We start from the raw sequence: 25,669 nt of genomic DNA, 5'->3' as shown, positions 1-25,669 counted from the left end.
TGAGAAAGTTTATGTCCATTCCTAGTTTGTGGACAGTTTTTGTCATTAATTTTACCAAGTGCTTTTTCCACATCTACTGAGATGATGCAGGTTTTTATCTTTTATTCCTTTGGTGATGAATTAATGATTTTTTTGAATTGGTGATTTTTCAAAATTAACTTCTCATATATACTTAATCATGATGTAATTATCTTTTGTGTATATTGCTGGCTTCAGTTTGCTAATATTTTACAGAAAATTTTATGTATATGTTCATGAAGGATGTCAGTCTGTAATTTTCTTATGTTTCTGTCTGGTTTTAATATCAGTGTGATGCTGGCTTTATAAACTGAGTTAAGAAGTGTTTTCTTTGATTATTTTCTGAAAGTTTATGCAAGGTTGATATTATATCTTCCTTAAATGTTTGATAGAATTCATTTGGACCTGAGCTTTAGGGGGAGATTTTTATTATTTGGATTTTTAACTTCTTGTCAGTTTTGGTAAATTGTGTTTTTTCAAGGATTTTTCTAAGTTATTGAATTTATTGTCATAACGTTGTTCATACTAAGTTGTTTTTAACATCTGTAGGATTTGTAGCAAAGTTCCTCTTCATTCTTAATGTTGGTCATTTTCTCTTTTTTCTTAATCAGTCTGGCAAAGGATTTAATATTCATTTATCTTTTCAAATAATCATCTTTTGGCTTTATCCTTAACTTATAGTTAATTTCTTTATTATAACATTTGATGGAGAAGGTAGCCTTTATTATGTCTAGTTAGAATCCATTTTTTAAAAATGTGTATGGTCTAACTCATGATTAACATCGTGATTAATACCCTGATGGGTGTTAATCGTATGGAAGGACTACCAGTTGTGGGGCATCCCAATTGGGTGGTGGTTGGCAGCGGGAGTGATGAGATAATTCATTCAAGGCAGAACAGAAGAGATAGAAGCTTATTGAATACATGCAAGGGGACAGTGAGGGTCATGACAGCAAAACTGAAATTGTCTGCCAGGAGGCAGTGGTGAAGGGCCACCGTGATGAGGGCAGAGTGAGGAAATGTAGGGACATAAAGAATTTCCCTTTTTGATAATCTGAGGAACTGTACTGTGCCTGTTTGTAATTGGTCAGTTAGGGCCTATGTCTATTTTGAGGTAGGTCGCTTAATAAGCCTGTGTACTTTGAGCTAAGTGGTCTCTGTGGGCCCTTTTCCTTGCTTAAGTTTCCATTGCTCAAACCTGCTGCTTAAAAGAGCCTCGATAACCCCCTTGTTTCCTGCCCCATAATTATATTGTTCAAAGAATATCGTAACCAAAGTAACATTAGTTCGCACCTTGGTGAGGTAGAGACTACACCAGGTGGAGTTGTCAAGAAAGGAAACTAGTTTTGCAGCAAATAAGGAGATCATGGGGAATAACTTCTAAAGCCGTGACTCCCCAAGCAAGGGTGAATGGTTTCTTTTATTTTGGGTTAGGATGAATATTCAGAAAGGGCAGCTTTGTCCTTGTGGAGGTGAGCTTAAAATTGTGCCTGCACCTTAAGGAAACCTGCGTATACACACATTGCCTGTCTTGTTAATGAGGCTTGTGCCCATCCTGGGGTGAATTTTTAGCATTATAACGAGGTAAAAGTAACTGTCCCTTGTGGCCACCTCCGATCTCTGCTGGTGTGAATTGGGGTTAAGCTCAACCTGGTCTGGGTGGTCTGGGCCTGCCAGAGCTTCCTTTGGGCAGTCATTTTTGCTTGAGGGGTAGTTTTGGTTTCCATCATGGGATGCTGTGCCCATGGCATTCTTTGCCTGAGTTAGAAGCTGGAATGAAGATCTTAAAAATGTGGGAAAAGGTGGGCAGTGGAGGTTAGGCTTTGGGAGTCCAGCTGGGGACAGAATAGCCACTCTAGATTCTTATGTTTTCTGAAATGATATTAGTCTCCAACTATGATTATGGATTTGTCTCTTTATTATTGATTTTTCCTGTTGTTTTTTGCTTTCTATATTTGAGATTCTTTGTTAGTTACACAACTATAGCATCCTGTGTTTTTTTTTTTTTTTTTTTACTAATGGCTTTAATATAAAATCTTTTTACCTTGCTCTAGTTTATCTCATGTCAACACTGCTCATCTACTTTGTTTTTCTTCCTTTTTAAAAATTTGGTTCCAGGTGTACTTCTTGTAAACAGCATCAGTCTCGACTAGAGTAAGATGTGACTTTTTTTTTTATAAGCATGTTTAAGCAGTTTACAATTATTGTGATTGCTGATGTTTTCTTTGTTCCCAGCTTTCTTGTTGCATTCCGCCCCCCACCCTTTCTCTCACCTTCTTAATTTTGTTTTCCTTTTCCCCTTTCTCCAATACCACCAGTCCTCCCTCCCCATGTCTGCAGTGCTACCTGTCCTGCCAGCAGGGAGGGTCATTTGTAGAAAACCCCTGAGTTTGTCCCATTGCATTTGGTACCTCTATAGGATAACTAAAGCAATGCCACCCAAAAAGTGCAGCTTTCCCCTAGGTAAGCCTCAAATCTCATTTCTGAATTAATGATTTTAGATTCAGTTGAGAAATGAGAAAATTAATTTTACGGGAGAAATGCCTGTAGCAGAGTTATTTGTTTCTATATCTTAGGAGGTGTAAGATCTCCATCTTGACCTCTGCATACCGCAGGTTTTCAGGCTCATGGTACAGATTCAGTAAATAGGAGATTGATATTTTGATTGGTTCAGCCTGTACCCTTTCCTTCCAATGTGTGGAATATATATGTTACGCATTACTAGAGGGACACCTAGATACATCTTTAAATACCAGCAAATCAGTTGAAAGAAAGAAAATAATTCTACTTTTATTCATTCAGTTCTTTTGGATTATCATGGAGAAAGCCTCCTTTTGATTCTTATATCAAATACAGGTAGGACGAAAGGGAATGACAGAATTAAAGAACATGGTATGTTTTGGAGGTTGGATGTGGCCTTAATAGAAAAGGTATGGGAGTGAATGAAATTTGGAAATTGCTTCTCTAGCACTTCTTAGGGGTCTGGTTATTTCTGCTTTATCTGCAGAACTGACTTGTTTAACATATGTTTACTGAGCATCAGCAGAGAATTGTCCTGAGAATATGGGGAAAGGACATATGTTAATGTGGCAACTAGTGTGAGTGTATGATGGTAAATGCTGTCGCAGTGGCCAGGATGTACTTGCCTATGAGGCAAAGGAGAGATCATCTCTGGCCTTGGGTCAGACTAATATTTTCATGAAACTACATGTCTTTCTCCCTTTTATTTTGAACCTCTCTTCCTAAATCTACGTCAGTTTTGGGGGAAGAAGAGGCTCTTGTTTATAGGTATTACTCTGAGAAGGACTGTGTCTGAAAGGAGAAGTCACATTGGTCCTCAGAAGACAGAGTGGCTCCCAGAGTTCTAGATCTAGCATACCTGTGTTTAGCTGGATAACTAAATTGTTTAGAATCCCAAGTTCTTCATCTTTATTGATGATGGTGAAACCCAGTGTCCTACCTGATTCATTAGATAGCGTATGTGAGAGACATTTGTGATGTACTTTCGTACATCCTATTTTCACTCTCAACTTGTGTTTGAAATATTGGTGGTTAATGATTTTGAGTGCATTTTAGATATTTAATTCTTTTTTTCTCTTTTTTCCCCCTAGGTCTTGATGCAGAACTTTATTATGTGAGAAATGACCTTATTAGTCACTACGCTCTATCCTTTAACCTGTTAGTACCCAGTGAGACAAATTTCCTGCACTTCACTTGGCATGCAAAGTCTAAGGTAAGAGAGTGGTCAACCAAAGATGCCAAGACAGGACCACTCAGGCCCTCTACCTGAGGGATGGTCTGCCCTCTGTACAAAAGGGTCTGTGGCTGGTGGGTGGTAGCAGTACTGGGTCTTTTCAGATTTATATTTTAAGTCTTTAGCCTATTCTGTTAGACTTTCTCAAGTCCTTTAAAATGAAGGTAGCCATCATTTATTTATGTGACTAGCTAATGACAGAACACTTATATCCTTTCAGGCTTTTCAGGCAGGGATGCAGATCTGGTTTGAAGAGGGAACAGTTGGATCTGCTAATGACTGCTGTTACTCTGAACTGATAGGAGTGGTGGATGGGAAAATTGGTGAGATAGGTGTTTGGGGCATGTTTGATGTAATGGATACAGTTTTGCCATTTCTGGAGAAATGGTAAAAGTGAGATACATCAGACACACGACACCCATGTGTGCTGTGGCTAAGCTCCTTTAACGGTAAGGAGCCTTCTGTCTGGCTACTCATTGATGAATTCTTCACACTTTCTCTGACTGACTGGACGCCATGAACATGGTAAGTTTTCTCACAGGTCAAAGAGTGGGAGGCTGAGGGTAGAGCCCACCTCCTCCAGTCAACTTTAATTTCTTTTATTATCATTATATATAAACTGAAGAGGATTTTATTTGGGAAATAAAAATAGTTTTAATACTAAAATCTCTTCTAGAGTTTTTTTTTTTAAGTATTGTAAATTGTTGTCTGTCCTGATATTTGTTGCAAGTCATTTAAATTTGATGGCTTTAATATAGATTTTTTTTTAACTTTATTTATTCATGAGAGACACAGAGGGAGAGGGGCAGAGACATGGGCAGAGGGAGAAGCAGGCTCCATGCAGGGAGCCCGATGTGGGACTCGATCCCGGGTCTCCAGGATCAGACTGAAGGTGGCACTAAAGGGCTGAGCCACCCGGGTGCCCCTAGATCATTTTATCTACTTAGAAAACAGTAATGAGTATTAGGAAACTTCAAGTATTCATAGAATTACTTTAAAAACTGTTGAGACTTTGTTTAGGTCTACACCCCAAAATAATCATTGTTTATAGTTTGATATACTTCAAACTCAGTTTTGTTTTGTTTTGTTTTGTTTTATGTTTTAAACAAAAAAGGGGAATTTATTCCCCTTACCTATTACTGTTTCCTGGCATCTTTCCATGTCTCTACTTATATATCTAACTTATTCTCTTTAATGGCTTTATAGTATGATACTGTATGGATGTATGATTATTTCTTAAGTGCCTCATTGATACATTAATTTTTTATAGCATTTCACTATTTTTTTTTTATTTATGATAGTCACAGAGAGAGAGAGAGAGAGAGGCAGAGACACAGGCAGAGGGAGAAGCAGGCTCCATGCACCGGGAGCCCGATGTGGGATTCGATCCTGGGTCTCCAGGATCGCGCCCTGGGCCAAAGGCAGGCTCCAAACCACTGCGCCACCCAGGGATCCCAGCATTTCACTATTTCAAACAATGCATCCTTTTATTGTTAGAGATAGTTTTCTTCACTTCATCTGGTAGGCAAGATCTGTGGTACAGGGATAGCGAAAACAATTGGTAGTTCATATTTGTTGCTGTTTTTACCTTTGTTATTGATGAATATAGAAACGTAGAAATATATGTGTGCATATGTGTACTTGGGTGTATGTATATATGTGTGTACATTGAGAAGTTTTTGTGCACTTGTGGCATTATTTTTGAATCGTAAGTTATTGCCAAGTTGTGAAATGGCAGAGTCAGTGTGTGAATGTTTAAAATTTTGGTTGACATTGCCAAATTATTTCTCCCTTCCTCTTCTAAGATGGTGCCAATGAACTAACATTCCTTACCAACCAAGTGAATAGGAGTGCTTATTTCTTCAATTCACTACTTAACACAAAATATTTTAAGTATAGTTGTTTGCTAACCAGATGAGTAAAAATGATTATGTAACTGTCCATATTTTCATATTATTACAGTTGACCCTTGAGTAATGTGAGGGTTATGGGGCATGCATGTCCCCCTGCAGTTGAAAATCCATTTGTAACTTTTGACTCCCTCAAAATATAATTACTAATTGTCAATTTTTTTATTAAAGATTTATTTATTCATGAGACACACACACACAGAGAGGCAGAGACACAGGCAGAGGTAGAAGCAGGCTCCCTGCAGGAAACCCGATGTGGGACTCGATCCAGATTCCAGGATCATGCCCTGAGCTGAAGGCAGAGGCCCAACCCCTGAGCCACCCAGGCATCCCACTAACGGTCAATTAATGCATCTTTTATGTGTTATATATATTATATGCTGTAATTCTTCCACGAAAGTAAGCTAGAGAAAAGAAAATGTTAAGAAAATCATAAGGAAGAGAAAATCCATTATAGTATATACAGTATATACAGTATTACACTATAAAAAAATTCATGTAAGTGGTCTTGTTCAGTTCAAAAACCATGTTGTTCAAGGATCAGCTACACACACACACACACACACACACACACACTGAAGCATACATTTAGAGAAATGTATACTGAATGTATACTAAATGCATACTGAAGCATACATTTAGAGAAACATTATATAACATATACAAACAGACATTAAAATAGAGCTACAGTAGTGCAATTAAAGTTGACTTAGCTTGGATTCTGGGTAAAACATATATGCCTTGTCATCTGGAGCACTTTGACTATCCAACATTGTTACCTTGGGGTATCCAGATATGGGGCTGCTTTTTTAGTGGTGGATTATCTCTTTAGGGTAAAAACTGCAAAACAGAGGTCAAGAAAGAAATTTCATGTGAAATAAGAACATTTAAGAACACAGGTAAAAGAACATTTACCAACCTTCACTTGGTTGGTAAGGAATAATGGCAACATTATTGCCAAAGTAAATGGTAGAAATAATTCAGAAAAGGTTCATATGAGACATTTTCATCTGAGGTTCATCAGTATCAGTGAGTAGGACCTGAACTCTTCAAGGAAACTATGCTAACACATTTTTCAGTATTCTTACATAATATTATATGACCTTACTACTTAGGGATCAGGGTAACTTTTAATTTTGATATAATTTCAAATGTAAAGAAAAATTATAGTAGTACAAAGAATTCTCCTACATCCTTCGTCCAGATTCACTGGTTGTTATTAGTTTTCTTCCTGTGCTTGCTCTATCATTCATTCTTTCTCCCCACCCTCATGCATGAACACTTTTTTCTTGAACTATATGAAAGTGAATTGCAAGCATCCTGTCCCTTTAGCCTTAAATACATCAATATATATTTTCTAAGAATAAGGGCATTCTTTACATAACCAGAGTACAATCATCAAAATGAAGAAACTTAACATTTATACAATACTATTATTTAATGTACAGGACTCACATTTCATCAGTTATCCTGATGATGATCTTTATAGCTCTTTTTTTCATCTGATTTAGAATCATGCATGCAGTTGGTTGATGAAACTTTAGTCCTCTGTTAATCTGGAACATTTCTTTGGCCTTTCTTTGTGTGTCTTGACCTTGACATTTTTGAAATGTCAGTTTTTTTGTAGAATGTTCCTCAATTTGAGTTGTCTGAGGTTTCCTCATGATTAGCTCAGGAACGTCTCCTTGCTAGTAACACCCAAAAATACTGTCCTTCAGAGTGCACATGATGTTAACTTGTCTCATTACTGGTGATCTCTGATCACTCAGTTCACTAAGTTTCTCCACTGTAAAGCATTCTTCTTTCTAATGAATAAGAAATTGTGGGGAGATTTTGTGAATTATATTTTCAAAATACCATTCCTTATCATGCTTTCAACTACTAGTTTTTGCCTCTATGTTTAGAATTAGTTCTCACTTTTTAGCCAGTGCTGTCAAAGAGAGTAGTATGTTCCCTCTTATTGGAAGAGGTCATATCTACATTGGGTAAATAGTTGGTGGGCATGTTGTAGAGGGAATGGGAATTTAAGCATTTGTGGAGTAATTGGTCTTTCATTTTAAGTTCCCTTGCAACTTTGAGTGTTTCTGTGAACATCTTTCAGGCAGAGAAGCTTCTTATGTTCTCCAAAAAATTGATAATCTTTTGTAACTTTTCCTACTTTTAATGTTGATAAATATAAAAACAATACATGTATTTTGAAGTAGTGAAAAATCTAATGAAATAGTAGAGAATCTTCTGTAGTACTCTACTGACCTTGAATAGGGTATGATTATGTCTGGGCTCAGAAAAAATAATGATATATCATGAGAATGGTTCTTGGGCGTGTATATGGGTAGGATTTGTGAATAAAAAGGCAGTGTGGCATGTGGCAGTTAGAATTGAACAGAATTAAACCTTCTCTTAAAATACGTTCCCTTTTAAAAATATACATACATCGGATGTTTTTATTTGGAGTGAGTTTCAGGGATCTGATATTGCTGATAATGGATGTCTGAAGAATTTTAGGAGCCTGTCACAGGAGGAAGTTGGAGTGGAGGAGAGTAGAGAGAGGAAAGGGTTCAGATAAATATATACATTTGAATGGGAAGCAGCACTGGTCTGGGCACATGTTGGGTCAAGAGGAGCCCTGCTATTGCTCTAGGTCCTTCCATATTCTTCATGAATAATTTCTGAATTACTTCAGTGGCAGGTTTTAAATACCATCATTATTGCACATTTGAGCTACCATTGCTAGTATGATATTCCTGGTGAGGCAGAAAGAAGTTCTCTGACTTGTTGGAGGGCATCACCACTATTACACATCTAGGCCAGAATCCTAGAAGGGCCCCTATACTTCTCCTACATTTGCCAAGTCTAGTTGATTGTCTCTCATAATTATACTTTGAGTTCATCTTCTACCTCTCTCTGGACATAATATGCCATTTGTAGTTTAAGCCTTAGTTTTTTCTTAACAAGATATGGAAATAGTTTTATAACTGGTCTGCTTGCCTCGGGACTGTTTGCTGCACTGCTGCCGCACCTCACCACTTACTCTCTGCTCCCAAAAACTGCTCTAGGGCTCTCAGTTGCCACCAGAATAAATTTCTGATTTCTTAGGAAGTCTTTATGATCTTGTCTCTGCCTTTCTTTTCTACTTTCTCTTCAGCTAGTTGTTTAGTCTCGTTTTGTTTGACAATTTTTTGAATGCCCTGGACTCTGTTACATTGCTGCCATTTGCACTGCTAGAAATGCCCTTTACCCATTGACTCCTGTTCATCTTATAAATCTCAAACCTGGTATCACCTCTCTTTTGGCTGTGCCAGGTGTTCCTTTCTGTATCTGTGGCACCCTTCTCTTTTCTCCCTCATCACCATTGTCATACTCTTAAGAATATCATATGGTTGATCTTCCTTTCTATCTCCTTCTTAGATGCAAAGCCTTTCAAAGGAAGGAACTCCTTTTCGTCTTTGTGTTCCCTGTGCCTGGTATATAGCACAGTGTACTGTACCAGGTACCTGGTACTTAGTTATAGGTGCTCTTTTACTGACTACAGAAGAGATGCACAGGTGGAAGCCACAGGGCACAGCTCAACATACAGGGATCTTCTGAGTGGTTAGAGCTCTTTAAAGTTGGAATGTGGTGAACTTCCTGTTTCTAGAAGTGTGAAACATAAGTTGGGTACACTTGACACTAGTTGTCCACCTGGGATTTGTCAGGTATTTCACCGTGAATAAACTTATAAATTGGAAGAAATGAATGGGATTCATAGCTAAACTAATTTCAGAAGTTCATCTGTAATAGGATTTAGAATTAGGGGAAAGTAATCATCTTCTATCTTAAAAGGTCTTACAATAAAAAACTAAGGAATATGTTTGTGTTAATCCAGTTTCAGGCTTTGGCTACCATTGCAACCCCTAATTCCGTATTAGGTTATAATCTCTTTGGTAATTGTAGCACAGTTGAGTAATTGAACTTTGCTTATTTTAAAAATTAATCTTTTGAGCATTCAACATATGCATACGGTACAACACTCAAAAGGCATAAGGGATATACAGTGAAAAATAAGTCCCCTATACTTTGCTAGTACCATCATCCCCAATCTAGACACTGAGTTGCCCTTCCAGTGGCAACCACTGTTACTTGATTCCTGTCTCCCATTCTAAAGCTAGTCTGTACGTGTGTGTGTGTGTGTGTGTGTATTTTAACAAGTAATATACTGCATACTTTGTGCAGTTTGCAGAGCACTGAATATATATTGGTAAAGGGTTTATAGAGTTGAATGCTTTCTCTTTCAAATCACTGAAAAATACTTTATATGGTTGCAGTTTGGTTTACTGATCAGTTATTATGAGGGAAAAAAAATAAGATCCAGATTTGGAAAGGGACTTGCTCAAGGTAATAGTAGAAGCAGAAGACATAGGTGGTAGAGGTGACTTGAAATGGGAAAGTCACACAAGGGGGCAAGAGAGACCTGGCTTCTTTACCTGAGAAGACACAGGATTCTTCACCTGATCATTTTGGCTCTAAGGTGCAGTCATGAACTTTCTGGAGGAAGGCCACAGCTCGTAAGCTCTAACTATTTATCAGAAATTCTCAGTTCTTACTTTTTTAAGGTATGCCAGGAGGTAAATAAAATGTTTGCTTCCAGAGATCTCCAGGCTCTCCTTGATATGCCCATTCACACTGTAGATATTTTAACATTGGTTTTCACTTATCAAAGCTTTTTGCTAATAGTGCTGTTTGTCAGTGTTTACTTGGTTGTTTTGTCTTGCCAAATAGACTGTGGTCTTCTCAGAAGTGAAGCTGTATCTTATTCTTGACATCTGTTGAGTAGTAGTTAAATACCATTGGTTAATTGCATTTCCAGGTGGGATGAGAACTCTGGTATTTCTTTTCTTTCACAAGACCACATGGTCAGAAAAGCAAAAACTGCTGGGTGGTTTTAACAAAGAATTAGTTTCTTCTAAATTCCAGAACATTCTCTGATATCTGGGGGAAAAGCATACCACTGCATCTGTTAAATGTCAGTAGATATTTTAGATAGCTAGAAGGCAAAAATATACCAGAGTGTAGCAGAATACTCCCCCAACTCCTGTCCACTCTGTAGCTGTTCTCTGGTTTCAGGAATTCTTCATCATTGTCAGGAGGGTCTGCAGGGAACTTGTCCAGAGTTCCTACAGTATCTCCTGCAGAGTGGGATTTCCGTGAAGAAGGCAGCACTTTTGGTAAATTCAGAGAAATTAAAAGACTGTAGGAAAATGTATTCACTTTAAATCTGTACTGTGTTCCAGAAGGAAATGGCTTTACTCATCAGCTGCCTATTTGGAATTGCCATTTGTTTCCAAGTAAGGGAAGATTACCAAAAATGTTTATTTTTTAGCTTATTCAAATATTTATATTTTCTCTAGCTTCTTTTCTGAAATATTTTGGCTTACTCTTTTCTGATAAACAACTGCTGTTCAGATTTCCTTTGTTCCATTAGGTTGTGAATGTTAGCTTTAGAACGGATCTGTTTTTTCAAAGGATCATGGGCAAGTGAGATTCCACATAAATCGATACATGGCAGAGTAAAGAAAATTGTACTGTGACAATTGGCAGTTTGTTCTCTGACCCCCAAAACTACAATTTAAAAATTAATATTCTAAGAATTTCAGAGAGAGAAGAGAATGTCTTGTGAACATCTCGCATGTTTAGATAGTCCCTCAGAAAGGGAGCCAGCAAAGGGCAGGCTTCTTTCTGTACTTTCATACTCCTTATTCCTCTAGGCTGCTTTTCTAGTTAGAGGGTCAGCCTTCTCAAACCTCCTACCCAGCCCCTTCACCACCTCTCTCCAGCTCCATTTATAAGCTCATTTCCCTCCCCTTTGCCTCTCTGAGATACTTGGGTGCTCGTCTTGTCCCCTGCCTTCTGCATTGCAGTTAAGGCTTTTGACCCCATTTGCCATTCTCTGCTTTCCTAGAAATTCAGGTCTCTGGTTAGCTATGCGTCTGGTTACAATAACTGAGACCTAGAATAAAAGAGCCAACAGGTGTGGGGAAACATACATTTGTCTTTGAATCTGTTAAGTTTTGAGAGCTGTAAGATTTATAATATACATATGTTTAGTAGGTAATTTGGCATATGGGAGAGATTGAAGGTATAGGAGAGTGAGACCAGTGAATGATAAGAGATCCCATTGGTGGTGAAAATGGGCTAGAACCTTGTATACTAGGAGAGGAGGATATCTTTCCTTGGGACCGTAGTACGGAGGGTAAGTGCTCTAACATCTGAAAACAATGATTTCAAAATGGGGTTCCTGTGTGCTAGCAGAAGAAGATGAGGACATTGTCTGAAGAGCGAGGAAGTGGGGAGGGCAGCAGATGGTGATGTCCTGTGACATTTGGAATGAGTAGACTAGGGAGGGAGAGGAATCTGTGAGGAAAGGCTTGCTGACAGCATTAAGGGCCTACCTACCCTGAGCCTGGAGGTCATCTTTGTGTAGAAGCACCCTTCTCTCCAGGGATGTGATTTCCTCCAGCGGTGCTGAGCAGCAGTAGAATGAGAGGTTAGGGTGCTGGTGTGGCCCCCTGGGAGTATGGAGGGGAGTGAACCAATTGAGGGTACCAATATGACTGTCAGTAACATAGTCATCTCTGGGGCACAGGCTCTGGGAAAGTGAAACCAAGTCACAGAACTGGTTTTGTAGGAATCAAGAGTTAGTGATGGGATCTTTGATAGGGTAGGATTTGTGCATTTGTTTTGGTTTTGGCGTAATTCTTTATCATGTAGCAGTACTGAATACTTAATATTGAAGCTACCAGGAAGATGGCATGAGACAAAGTGAGCCAAGGGCCAAGACCTCTGCAAAGTTTTTGTCTGTTGTTGATATTGATGGTATGAGGAACAGCCATCGTGAGCTTCGGGGTATAGAGGATTTTGCACAAGGGAGGAATGTCTAGAGAGGACCTAATGATCCTAAAAGAATGTTGACCCTGCTGCCTAGGCCCTGGGGGTTAGGTATTGTAAGAACTGACTGATAGGCAGGGGAAAAGATGACTTCTGAGGAAAGCCAGGTTGCAGGAGAAGGTGGGGAAAACAGTTGTGAAAAGCCTAAGCATGTAGTAGGCTGTTTAGAATAGTGGGGGTCCCAAGATGGGGAACAGAACAGAGGGCTGCAGCAATGTCCTTAGCACAGCAGAGGAGGCTTGTGTCAGAATCTCTAGGGTCAGTAGTTAGCTGGTGCTTATGGGGAAATGCAGTGGGGCAGTAGGGTAGTTATTCTGGAATGATGCCACCGGGGTCTGCATTTACCAGGGGCCTTGTGCCAGACTGACAGATGTGTTGTATTAAGTATCCTATTTGATCCTTATAATGTGTTGTGTTAGCCTCATTTTTCAAAAACTGAAACTCAGAAAAGTTAATAATTTACCTAAGGATCACAGTCTCATGGTTCCATCTACTTCTTGGTTAATTTCTTTCTTTCTTTCTTTCTTTCTTTCTTTCTTTCTTTCTTTCTTTCTTTCTTTCTTTTTCTTTCTTTCTTTCTCTTTCTTTTCTTTTCTTTTCTTTTCTTTTCTTTTCTTTTCTTTTCTTTTCTTTTCTTTTCTTTCTTTTCTCCTTCCTCCCTTCCCTTCCCTTCCCTTCCCTTCCCTTCCCTTCCCTTCCCTTCCCTTCCCTTCCCTTCCCTTCCCTTCCCTTCTTCCCTTCTTCCCTTCTTCCCTTCTTCCCTTCTTCCCTTCTTCCCTTCTTCCCTTCCTTCTTGAGAGAGACATAGGCAGCGGGAGAAGCAGGCCCCATGCAGGAGCCTGATGCAGAATTCGATCCTGGGATTCCAGGATCACGCCCTGAGCCAGAGGCAGATGCCCAATTGCTGAGCCACTCAGACGTCCCCTTGCTTAATTTCTTTTGCGCACTTGCCCTTCGTATATTGTCCTGTTCAAAGATAGCATGGGTATAGGAATATAGCTAATGTATTCTCTTAGTCAATGAGTATGGCTGCTTGCTCCTTGGCCCACACTTAGCCAGGCGGCTCTAGCACCCCCTGGTGGCATTGACAGTATTGCAGCATGCTAAGGTAAGTGAACAGTGACAAGCCCAAAAGTACCACTAAGTCAGTGATATGCAGCAGCAAAAACATTTTCTTTGTCATGAACATAGCACTTACCAGATACAGACTTTAACAGTTGTTTGTATATGTATCTTAACTGTGAAGTAATACTATGATATTTGTATACCCCTAACAGTGTTCAGGGACATTCGAGTATGAAAGTGTGAAAAGAGATCCATAGGGGGAGTTAAATTCATTGGCATGAATACTTATCCATGGGTAGACAGACACCCTTTGCCCCAGACAGTCCCTTTTCTCATAAGCTAGGATGATACTCTCTTCCTGTTTACTTTAATCTTTATTACGTCCCATTTCATTGGCTTTTTTCATTAGCATACAAACATTATAATACCTCCCATTGAAGAAAGAAAGAAAAGCCTCAGAATCTGTCTCCTCCTCCCTCCAACCTGGCTCCATTTTTCCTAGTTAAGTTTCTTAAAGAATGGTTTCCTAAACCTCTTTTCTACTCCTCTTTTCCCATCCCACTGCCCCCTTGGCTTCCTCCAATTCTGGCTCTTCACCAAAACCACTCTTGTGACCACTAGATGGGAGAGAAGTACCATTTTTTATCAAGACCCCAGCAGGCTATACAGAGAGTGATATGAAATATAAAGCTTCATTAAAGGTCTTGAAGGTGGCAACTATTCCAAATTTCAGCTATTGTTTTACGGTTTGAGCTATTTCTTCCATGACCATCAGTCTAACGATAGGGCTGTATTTATTGATGCTGGTTGGTTATGTTAAGCCACCTATGTAGGCCAGGTATTGATAGTTAATATTGCTGTTGATAGTTAATATTGGTGTTCTAGTGATATCTTCGTAATCACCTCTTTTTCTTTCTGGATTCTTAATTGCTTGAGAAGTAGATTCAGAAATTAGATGGGTTTCCAAACATAAACTTTATGGTGAAAGCTGGGCTAGAGTCATTCTATGAGAAATTTGTGCTTTGTAATCTGCTTGTGGAGTGAGTGGATCTGTAGATCAGATTTTCATCCACTAGCCACATGGAAGTCCTCAGACCTGGCATTTATCAATCAGAGAAGACATTGGTGACTAGTCAGTGGTCTGTAAATTATACATGTCAACAACTTGGCTCTTCATATCTGTCTCTCCAGTGCCTGTCAGTGGCTGTGTAGTTCTCAGCAAGATTTCTGAATCTTAGAATACAGGTTTTATAGGAGAGTGGTGGTACTGTTCTGGACATGAAATAGAGAGTGGTTTACTGAGTTGAATTTTTATCCAGTTGAAATTCCTAGGACCATTTCTAGCAATTTGGATTTTGTTATAGGTAGATTATTTGTACATATGAAAGGCTCATGCATTTACTAGTTAATGAGCTAATCAGTGAAGTCAGACTGTGTCCTTTCTGTTATCACAGATTCAGTTTGTTTATGTCTATATTTTACAGGTTGAATATAAGCTGGGATTCCAAGTAGACAATTTTGCGGCTATGGACATGCCCCAGGTCAACATTTCTGCTCAGGGGGAAGTTCCACGCACTTTATCAGGTGAGTCTGAAAGAATTAACATTCTGTTTTCAGTTGTGTTCCCCATGTCCAAAAAAGAATAGTTTATTTTATTTTTTTTAAATTTTTTTATTGGAGTTCAATTTGTCAACATATAGCATAACACCCAGTGCTCATCCCACCAAGTGCCCCCCTCAGTGCCCATCATCCAGTCACCTGAACCCCCCACCTACCTCCCCTTCCACTACACTACCTCTTGTTCACAAAAAAGAATAGTTTAATAATTGATGTGCAGCGTATCTTAGTTGATAGGCATAAGATGTGTAAGTACTTTTAAAAATCTGATTATTTACACTGTGTTTTAAACCATTCCCTCTTCCCTCCCTTCCAGAACTGTCCGCGCTCACTTCTTGTCTCCTTTTCTGCATTGCTGGCCTTGGCCTCCACGTGTGTCTTTGTGTCTGGTCTCGTTCCTCTGACTAATTCCTACACCGTGGCCTGGATCATCACTGAACACTCATATCTGACCAAATGACAACAGGCCCATTAGGGCTTCCTACCCCCCATCAACTGCATACATTGTAGACTCTCCAGCCGTGTGCTGTATGTTTATCCTCTGCCCCTGCCTGCCTGTCTGGCCTTGTTGCTGCATTTGCCCCAGCATTCCAGTGGCACCATACTACATGAAGTTTTGACATCCTTGCCTTTGCATGTATTGGTCTGTGTATATGAAACTGCCTTTTCCTCTTTTCTGCTTATAAACTCTAATTTGTACTAATGATTCTTCGAGATTCAATATCTGCACTGTCCTTTTCTTGCTTCCTTCTGTCTGTCCAGTTGTTAACTCTTTCTTCTGCTTCCTATCCTGTAGGATCTTGTAATTTGACTGTTTTTGAACTAATTATGTTATTTTGTAATTCTTTGTGCTTGTCTCTCCTTGCTGGCCTGTGGCTACCCTGAGCTCTGGAGCTGTCTTTTTTAGCTATCTGCCCTTGTTGCCTAGCACAGCATCTGCACAGGATAGTCATGTAATACATTTCTGACTAAATGATTAAAGGGTTATATTTGCCCAAATTTAACGCCTGTTGAGTCAGCCTTTTGAGAAAGGCTCCTGAAGATATGAGATTTTAAGAAAGGCAAAACAAACTTCTTAAAACTTGAAAGCATAAGCTGTGTACTTTCCACAATATAGCAGTATTGTAGAACTCTTTCTGGCAGTCTTAACCATTGTTATTAGTGACATACATTAAGCTTTAGGAAAGCATAGGGGGCTTCCTCTTTTTTATGAGTCAATAAAGAAATTCAGAAATGCCCATATTTTTCATATGCTCATACAGATGATAGAATGATACTCTAAATTTGTAAAAAAAAAAAAAAAGAATCTTAAACTGAAAGATTGGAAAAAAAAATGATGTGCACCCATGTCTGTTCTCTTGTTGCTATAGTAATTGTTTAAAGCAAGTTTCTGTTTAGAAAGGTTTTTATATTTTTAGATTCATAGTTACTTAATCTTTCAGGTTTATCACTTTACAGCTTTATATTTAATCTCTTAATTAAGAGCAATACATAATTACATTTTGGTATAGTGAATTGTTTTTCCTTTTTATCAAGTAATCGTTCTTATGCTGATGTGACTGGTAAGGTAGCAGGGTTTGCCTTTTCTGTAGCTTTAGTATATAATAATAATAAGAGGACTTATGAGACAAAGTGATCTATTAAAAATCATGAGCAAAAGTTGAAAGTAGGGACGCCTGGGTGGCTCAGCAGTTGAGCGTCTGCCTTTGGCTTGGTGTGATCCTGGAGTTCTGGGATTGAGTCCCACATCCGGCTCCCTGCATGGAGCCTGCTTTTCCCTCTGCCTATGTTCTGCCTCTCTCTTTCTGTGTCTCTCATGAATAAATAAATAAAATCTTTTTTAAAAAGTTGACAATAATCTTTTCCTTTATGTCTTGGTTTGTCTTTAATGCTAACTTTTATATCTATAATGGATGAAAAAATATTAATGTCTAAAGCTGTGTAGTTTGAAGGTAAGTTCTTTGAAAATTTTTGTTTAGTGTTATGTAAATATTATTTTTAGTTTTAGGCAACAAAGAATTCTAGAATACTAGAATGTTGATTTTTAGAAAATTAAAATATCTTTTCTTTTTTGTTTTTTAAACAGTGTTTCGGGTCGAGCTTTCCTGTACTGGCAAAGTAGATTCTGAGGTTATGATACTAATGCAGCTCAACTTGACAGTAAATTCTTCAAAAAACTTTACAGTCTTAAACTTTAAGCGAAGGAAAATGTGCTACAAAAGTAAGGAATTTATTTACCAAAGTTTGTTTTATATAGATGTGATAAGGTCAAAAATAAGTTTTGTCATTTTTCTACAGATTTGTGACCAAATCTTGATAATAGTTGCAAGTGAGAAAAGAAAGCACTAACAGATGAAATTCTAAGATAATCACCAAGTAGCCTGTTAGGAATCTCCCTCAGGCTCTGCAGTCTCAAAATCTTTTATCAGAATTGCTAGGGTGTTTTCCATTAGGGATGTGAAATGGTACCCAAGTGGCTGGTCACATGATTCTGATAAGGGCCCCTAGTGTTGAGTGTGTTTTCCTTATGGAGGTGGTGTTGCACAGAAGCCTTGCCTGGGGCCAGATAGACTGGGCCTGATATGGGGACAAGTCGTTTAACCTAAGTCTCAGCTTTTTCATTTGTAAACAGGACATAATAAACTCTTTTAAACTCTTTTAAATTTCCTTTTAGATTAATTGAATCAGACCTAACTCTTAGAATACCATGTGTGAGTACTTAATAGGCACCTTTTAGCTCTAGTGTTTGATATATTTTTCAGTTCTAGTATATTCAGTTATGTACCTAACTTTCCCGTAATTTTAGAGTCAGAGTGGACTTCAGAGTCTCTCTAGTTCAACCTAGTCATTATATAATTGATATGAGGAGAGTGGGCCCAGAGAGACCACCTAAGCTGGCACAGCCAGTCAGTGAAGAGTGTCGAAAGCCTGGTTCCTGATCCCTAAAAAGAGGCTATGACGGTACCATGGTCTAATGTCTAAAGGCAGGATGATGGCCAAATGTGATGTGATCGATGGAACCCACCCCTGTTAGTTAGCTGCTGAGTTAATGATCAGCTTACATTCAGAATGATCCCATACTTTCTCTGTTTTCTATAATGTGTGTGTGAAATTTAACACTAAAATACAGCTGGTGTAATTTTGATTCTGTTTTAGACCTAATATAGTGCCACCCTTTCCATTTGGTCGTCATACTTCTGGCCACCCCAATAATCCAGTTCATGACTCTTACTTTAATATGTCATCCTAATGCATCTGTCTAAAAAATGTGTTTTTTACTCTATTACATTTAAAAAATTGCAACAGAAAACATCTGTCCTATATCGAATATTAATCGGTGTTACTGGCAAGAAAATATTCCTTTATGTGTGAGTGGGGACTGCTTCATTAGATATTTTTCGTTACTTAAGAACTCCTTAGAGCCTTTATACTCTGCTAATGTGAATTATGTGTCTCCACAGAGGTTAAAATATTTCTTTTCCCCAAACTTCTAGACCACAGAAACCCTTTTTCATTGAACATCTATAAGCAACACCCATAGACTAGGGATTGGTGATTATAGTGATCATTATCAGAGTAGCAACATAGTATTTATTATCTTGCAACAAATACCTTGTTGCTTAGTTCAGGCAGTGTTCTAATAAAACACAAAACTATGTTAGAGAAAAACTCAGAAAAATGTGATTAAGGTATTTAAGGATTTACATGGAAAAGGAAGAATTTCTAAAATGTCTTTTATCTTTTTTTTTTTTTTTTTTTTTTTTTAATTCAGAACTTGAAGAAGTTAAAACTTCAGCCTTGGACAAAAACACTAGCAGAACTATTTGTAAGTGTTACTGTGTTACCTTTTTCAATCTCCAGGGAAGAAAAATGGCTGATTGCAAATGCACATTATTGTATGAGACTTGAAGGTCTTGTAGTGTCCAGTTTGTCAAAAGATAAGTGAGGTCTTGCTATTTATTTCACTGATGTATTGTAGATTGGTATATTTAGAGTCAGGTGAAATGATTAGAATATTGAAATTTTTGTGAAGCAAAACTCATACATATTTTATAACATGATCTATAAGCAAGAATTTATATCACATCATTTTGAATGGTTATAATTAAAGTATGAAAATGAAAACATGTATAAGATCCTTATCTCAATAGCAGAAGTTTAGAAAGTCTGATTTTTGGCTTGGACTGGTTAATTTCATCCAGCTGAAAAGTAAGGATACTTAAGATACTTATTTAAACCTACAGAGCAGAAACTCCAAAGTAAATTTTTATTTTTTGGTAATGGTTATGTTTAAATGGTGCAACTTAGACTTCTTTTTTCCTTTTCTGATATGGATGCATCATTGAGTCTTATACTTCTTTTTTTTTTAAATATTTTATTTTATTCATAAGAGACACAGAGAGAGGCAGAGACATAGGCAGAGGGAGAAGCAGGCTCCCTGCAAGGAGCCCGATGTGGGACTCGATCCCAGATCCCGGGATCAGGACCTAAGCCAAAGGCAGACACTCAACCGCTGAGCCACCCAGGCATCCCAAGTCTTACACTTCTTGAGATACTTTTAATAGCACTATCTTAAAAGGATATTAGATTCTCTTCATAGAAGTAAACTTAAAATTTGTGACTGGAGAATTTCAAATATGCAAAAGATGACAGAGTGCACTGATGACACTGCATATGACCATTACCCTACTTCAGTAATAATGAACGTTTTGCCAGTGTTGTTCCATTGATTTCTTCCTCCTTTTTTGGATGGATAGGTGGGTGGGGAGGGGTAGAGTATTTTAAAGCACAATCCAGGCATCCTTTCTTTCATCCATAAATATTCCAGTATGAATTTCTTTTTAAAAAGATAATTAAGGGGGGCCTGGGTGGTTCAGTCTGTTAAGTGTCTGCCTTGGGCTCAGGTTAGGATCTTGGTCCACACTGGGCTCCCAGCTCTGCAGGGAGCCTACTTTCCCTTTCCTTTTGCTCCTCCCCCTTCTTGTGCTCGTTCTCTGTCAAAATGGATAAATAAAATCTTTTTTTTTTTTAAAGGTAATTAAAGAAATAACCCACAATCCCCCAGGACCTATCCACTTGTATTTGATATATTACATTTAAGAAAATTAACAGTAATTCCTTAATACTAATAGCTAGTTCTTGTTCATATTAACCTGATTATCTCAAAAATATCTTTTTATAGTTTCTCATCTGTATTAGGATCCAAATAAAGCCCACACACTCTATTTTGTTGACAAATATTTTAATCAGAAATCACACCCCCTTTTATATCACTTTTTTATTGATGAAATTGAGTCATTTATCCCATCAGATTTCTCATATCTGCATCTTTGTGGTATTAATGTATTTTTCTTTCTCCTAGATTCTGTACTTGATTAGATTTAGGGCCAACTCTTGGCAGGAATAGTTCATAGATGAACTGAGGGACCTCCCTTTTCTGCCCCTTCCAAGATTGAACAGCCTGTGGCATCTTTGAGGAAAGTCCGGCCTTCATTCATTCTGTAGTAAAGTCTAGCTGCCCTGGAATCTGTTTGGTCTCTTTGATTTAATCTGTTCTGATTTACTGTTTGTTGATCAGTTTAAATTTTAGAAAGCCATCTTTCAAGTTTTTAAAAGCTAATAGCTTTTATCTTTTGTCCTTAACCTATCCTCAGAAGTCCACATTTGTATTTCTGTCAACTTGATACCTCCATGTAGATGTATACTGGGTACTCTTAGATACAACACAACTGTTGATTCTCTTTCTTTTCACAACCTGCCCCCCCCCCCAGTTTTTGTAAAGGTACCATTAGCCACCTAATTCTTTAAGCCAAAGTTTTGATTCCTCTTTTCCTTTTACCCGAATATCATTCATTAGCAAGGTCTGTTGACTGTGCCTCCAGTCCGTTATACTCTTGCCCACATCCTTGCTGTCTCTTTTTCGGACTACTATAGCAACTTTCTAACTTGTTCCCTGCTCCTGTTCTTGCTCAATCCTCAAAGCATTCTTTACACAGCATGCAGTCAGTTTTTTTTTTTTCAAGTCTCCTCATGTATATCATTCCTTTGCTTAATAACGATTTCCTGTCTTATGTAGGATAAAACCCAGATTCCTCAGGTTTTATTCAGAATGTAGAATTATGATGTGAGTACTCATCATTAAAACTTACTTGATGCCTTGGTTACACCAGTTCTGCTATTTCTCTGTCTTTGCCTGTGCTTGCTCAGATCGTATGTATCTCTGTCTCTGTGCATCTAGATCTTCCTCAGTTTGTGTGTGTGTGTGTGTGTGTGTGTGTGTGTGTGTCTGTGTCTGTCTGCCTGCCTGCCTGCCTTTGAGTCACTTTCCTGATTGCCGAGGTTTGTTTTCTCTTTCCCTCTCTGTTTTGAATAATAGAAAGTTGAATAGTATTTCATGAGTGGGGTTTTGTTATCTTTCCCTTACCTTTAAAAATAAATAAGCAAAATAATCTGTTACTCTCATAAGAGAAAAAGACTAAAAATTAGTTTGTTGCTTTTTAAAAATGTGTTGGTCACTCTGTTGTATATTCCTTCTGTGAGTCAGTGATTGGCAAGAAGATGTCTCACCTTTCCCCTCTAGACATCACTGTTGAAGAGATGTGAAGGATATATAGATCTGTGCTGTCGATTTTGGTAACTACTAGCCACTTATGGCTACTTAAATTAATTAAAATGAAATAAAATTAAAATTTCTGTTCCTCAGTAGTACTAGCTACATTTCAAGGGCTTAATAGCCACAAGTGACCAGTGGCTACTCTATTGGACAACATACTACAGAAAATTTCTGTCACTGCAGAGATTTGTTGGACAACACTGCTATACATACATCTAAGATTTGTGACTTTTGTACTCATTAATGAAAAGTTTTCTTTAAAACCCTTTTTAAAAGCTCCTTCAGGGGAGCCTGGTTAGCTCAGTTAAGTGTCTTGCTTCAGCTCAGATCAGGATCCTAGAGTTCTGGGATTGAGCCCCATTTTGGGCTCCTTGCTCAGCAGGGAGTCTGCTTCTCCCTCTCCCTCTGCCCCTCCTCCTGCTCATGCTCTCTCTCAAATAAATGAATAAAATCTTAAAAAAGAAACCCTCCAACAGTATTTTAAAAATTATGAGAACTTGTATCAATACACCACTGGTAACTCATCAAAGAGTGGGTACATGAGATGAAAGTATTTTTTTACAGAGAGTAGGATACCCATTGTTTATATTTGGTCATACAGAAATTGATAGTATTTGTTTAAAAAGCTTAATGTGCTTTTCATTTTTATTTCAGATGATCCTGTACATGCAGCTCCGACCACTTCTACTCGTGTGTTTTATATCAGCGTGGGAGTTTGCTGTGCAGTAATATTTCTTGTAGCAATAATATTAGCTGTTTTGCACCTTCATAGTATGAAAAGAATTGAACTGGATGACAGGTATTATATCTGTTTGGGGAAAGGGAAAAAAGTAAAGGGTTATTTGCATTTACATGGGAGCCCATGCACACCCATGCATATGGTGCACAGGGGAAGAAGGAAGGATAATCAGGCCTTGCCAAAAGAAAAACGATTGTCTGGGATTACTGTCATTGTGTTTTTCTGATTTTATTTAAAAATTTTTTTGAACAGAAATTACAGTTTCTTAGTTGGTAGATCACATTTTGTTCCCATCCCCTTTAAAAAATGATTTTATTCCAGACTCCTAGTACCTTTTTAAAATAGCCCTGTTTCTTCCTCCTCATTCATTCCTCCGTCATCCATTCATCTGTCCATCCATCCAGTAAACATTTATTGAGAACCTGCTGTGATTTAAACCATTGGTTCTCAACCTGGTTGCACATTATAATCATGGGTAAGCTTTTAAAACATGGGTGCCACCTTTCAGAGATTCTGATGTAATTGGTCTGGGGTGGTGTTGGGGCATCAGCATTTTTCTTAAAGTTTCCTGTATGGTTCTAATGTGTAGCCTTGGAAATATGCTGGGTTAGATATACTAAGTGCTGGGAATATAAAAAAATTAATGATATACTTTATAGCTTTAAGTATTCATCATTGACATTAACCTGTAATTATAGAAGTTTATAAATTTGATGATTATGATTTGTGTAGTATGCTGTCAAAATAGAAAAGGTGCTTGCCCCAGCCTAGATGGGTCAGAGATGATAGGGAGGACTTTATAGCCAAGATAGGGTGAGAGGTATAGATGGAATGACAGGTTTACTTTCCCAGTACATAATTCTCATTTTCCTCCTCAGTGATTCCCACTTAGTTACTGAAAGATTCCAGCTTCATGATTTGGCTTTCAAAGCCCTCTATTATGTGGAGAGGTATCTCCCATACTTGTTGAACCTTTCTTACTGTACCCCTACTTATGCTACAGTCACATGATCGTGTGTTCCACACTTTTGCCCCATAATTTGCCCTTTAGGACTTTAGTCATGCTTTCCCCACAGAGGTCCCTGCATTTTCCACCAGTCCAAACATGTTCCTTCTTCAGCTTTCAATTCCCTATTGCCATTTCTTTCATGAAGTCTTTTCTAAGCCTCCCAACTGCCCATTTGTTCCTTCTCTGTTTTTTTCTCTCTCTCTCTCTCTCCTATCCTCTGCCTCTCCTTCTCCCTCTTTCCCTCTCTGTCTCTCTTTGGTACCAGTTATTGTACTTTGTTCTCCTGTAATAATTTTCTGTGTACTTGTCTCTCCTACTAGACTGTAAGCCTTTTCCAGTTAGGAAGCCGAATGTCTTACTCATTGCTGAATCCCTAGGCCTACACAGTGTCATCTGCACAGTGGATAGGCATATTTGTGGCATAAACAGAAACACAAGGAGACAGGGAACTTGGTTGGATTCAATACCTGCCCCTCTGTTTTACTTGCTTTATCTGAGCAGAGAAGGAAGAGAAAGGAGATAAGAATGAAAAGAGAAATACATGGGTGACATGTTTCAGAATAGGTTTTATGTATATGGTGGTGTTGAAGTTAGCATTGGGGTTTATAGAGGAAGAAATGGCATTTAGAAGCTTCTGAGTGGGAAGTAAGGGAACAGGAACATTTAGATAGAACTTTGAGAGGATACCAGTACAGTTAAAGGAGTCACCGAGGAGCATAGCATATAGAAGTTTAGATAGACACATTTTTCTTGAATGTTTACATGTGTGCTAGGGCTGTGAAGACACATAGGCCAGAGTTGTGCAAAAACTGTCAGATTCTATGGGACATGTACCTCAGCCTGCTAAAATAATCAGTTACCACTCATGCATTGGGGATTCTGGTTCTTTCCATTTTCAGGCAAAGTTTTCTAGACATTGCCTGAATGAAAGCAACTTACAATATTGCTTGTTTTCAGAGTATAACCTAGTGGATAAGACCATCAAAGAGCCAAAATGTCTCTGAATTCTCTAATTAGTTTTATGGTTTCTTGAAAAGGTACTCAACATCTTTGTAGGCACTTCAAGAATTCTGAGGTGGTACAAGAGTGCCATCTACTGTTCAGTTACTGGAGAGAAACAACCAGTAAATAGTTTTGAGTCTGGCCATTTATTTCACCATCAGGGTCTATTGGTTGCAAGTAATTTTTAAGGAGTAGTTTTACATTTATTATATAACTGTAGCCTCATAAAAATCCTGGGAGGTAGATTTTTTTAGTCCCGTTTTATGGGTAAGTAAATTGAGGTCCCTTATTTTCCCCTTTTGCGGGGAGGTAATATTTCTCTTCCCTCCTCTGGACTTTTAACATTAATTTTTAGTCTGATCCTTGAGTAGTACTTAGAACTCTGAAAACAGGTGCTCTTTAGTTCCTTATCATTTTAAGGATTGAGGATACATAATATTAGTAATAATAAAAGTAAATGATAATTTATTAATGTATGTTTGAAGCCAGTGTATTCTTCTAAATGCTTTACTTATATTATTTTTCACATATACCTTTTAGCAGCCTTGTCAGGAGGTAGAATTAGGCTCATTCTAAGCATGAGGAATTTGAGGCTACAGAAGCATTAGTTTGCCTGAGGTCATACAGCTAGTAAAAGGTGATGTTGGCAGTTTTGATTTCAAGGTTTAAGCTCTTCACTGGACTGCTGCATACCCACTACATGTGTAGCCTCACATAGATCAATTCTCAAATAGCAACCTTTTGTCATTATGTATTTTTTAATCACTAGGTTTTGAAAATTTAGAACAGTTCTGTGAGCTGTGATCAGATCAAAGATTTTGCCTTTTTAAGAAAGTTGGGAGCCTTGAGTTGGACTTTGGTGATCCTATAGCTAAGACAGGCATGAGAAGCCTATCCTGACAGTCTGGTATGACTTCCTGCCATCTGATTTCATTCTTCATGCTGAATTTCTATTCTTCACTTCTCCACTACTACAAAATTTAAGAGCTGAGGTAGTGAAACTCAAATATGGCCAAGT

General features: G+C 38.1%; 1 protein-coding gene across 1 annotated transcript in view; it reads left to right on the top strand.

The window, feature by feature from the left end:
- Positions 1-25,669, top strand: part of RYK (receptor like tyrosine kinase) — an 86,220-nt gene that overhangs the window by 27,750 nt on the left and 32,801 nt on the right. Inside the window, exons 2-6 of the mRNA XM_055321189.1 lie at positions 3,630-3,751; positions 15,156-15,255; positions 17,375-17,509; positions 19,061-19,114; positions 22,556-22,700. Coding sequence (XP_055177164.1) covers positions 3,630-3,751; positions 15,156-15,255; positions 17,375-17,509; positions 19,061-19,114; positions 22,556-22,700 — 556 coding nt within the window. The remainder of the gene's footprint in view (positions 1-3,629; positions 3,752-15,155; positions 15,256-17,374; positions 17,510-19,060; positions 19,115-22,555; positions 22,701-25,669) is intronic.

Source organism: Nyctereutes procyonoides, unplaced genomic scaffold (genome assembly GCF_905146905.1).
Source record: "Nyctereutes procyonoides isolate TBG_1078 unplaced genomic scaffold, NYPRO_anot_genome, whole genome shotgun sequence".
NCBI classification, from domain to species: domain Eukaryota; kingdom Metazoa; phylum Chordata; class Mammalia; order Carnivora; family Canidae; genus Nyctereutes; species Nyctereutes procyonoides.
This window is presented reverse-complemented; position numbering and strand designations above follow the sequence as displayed.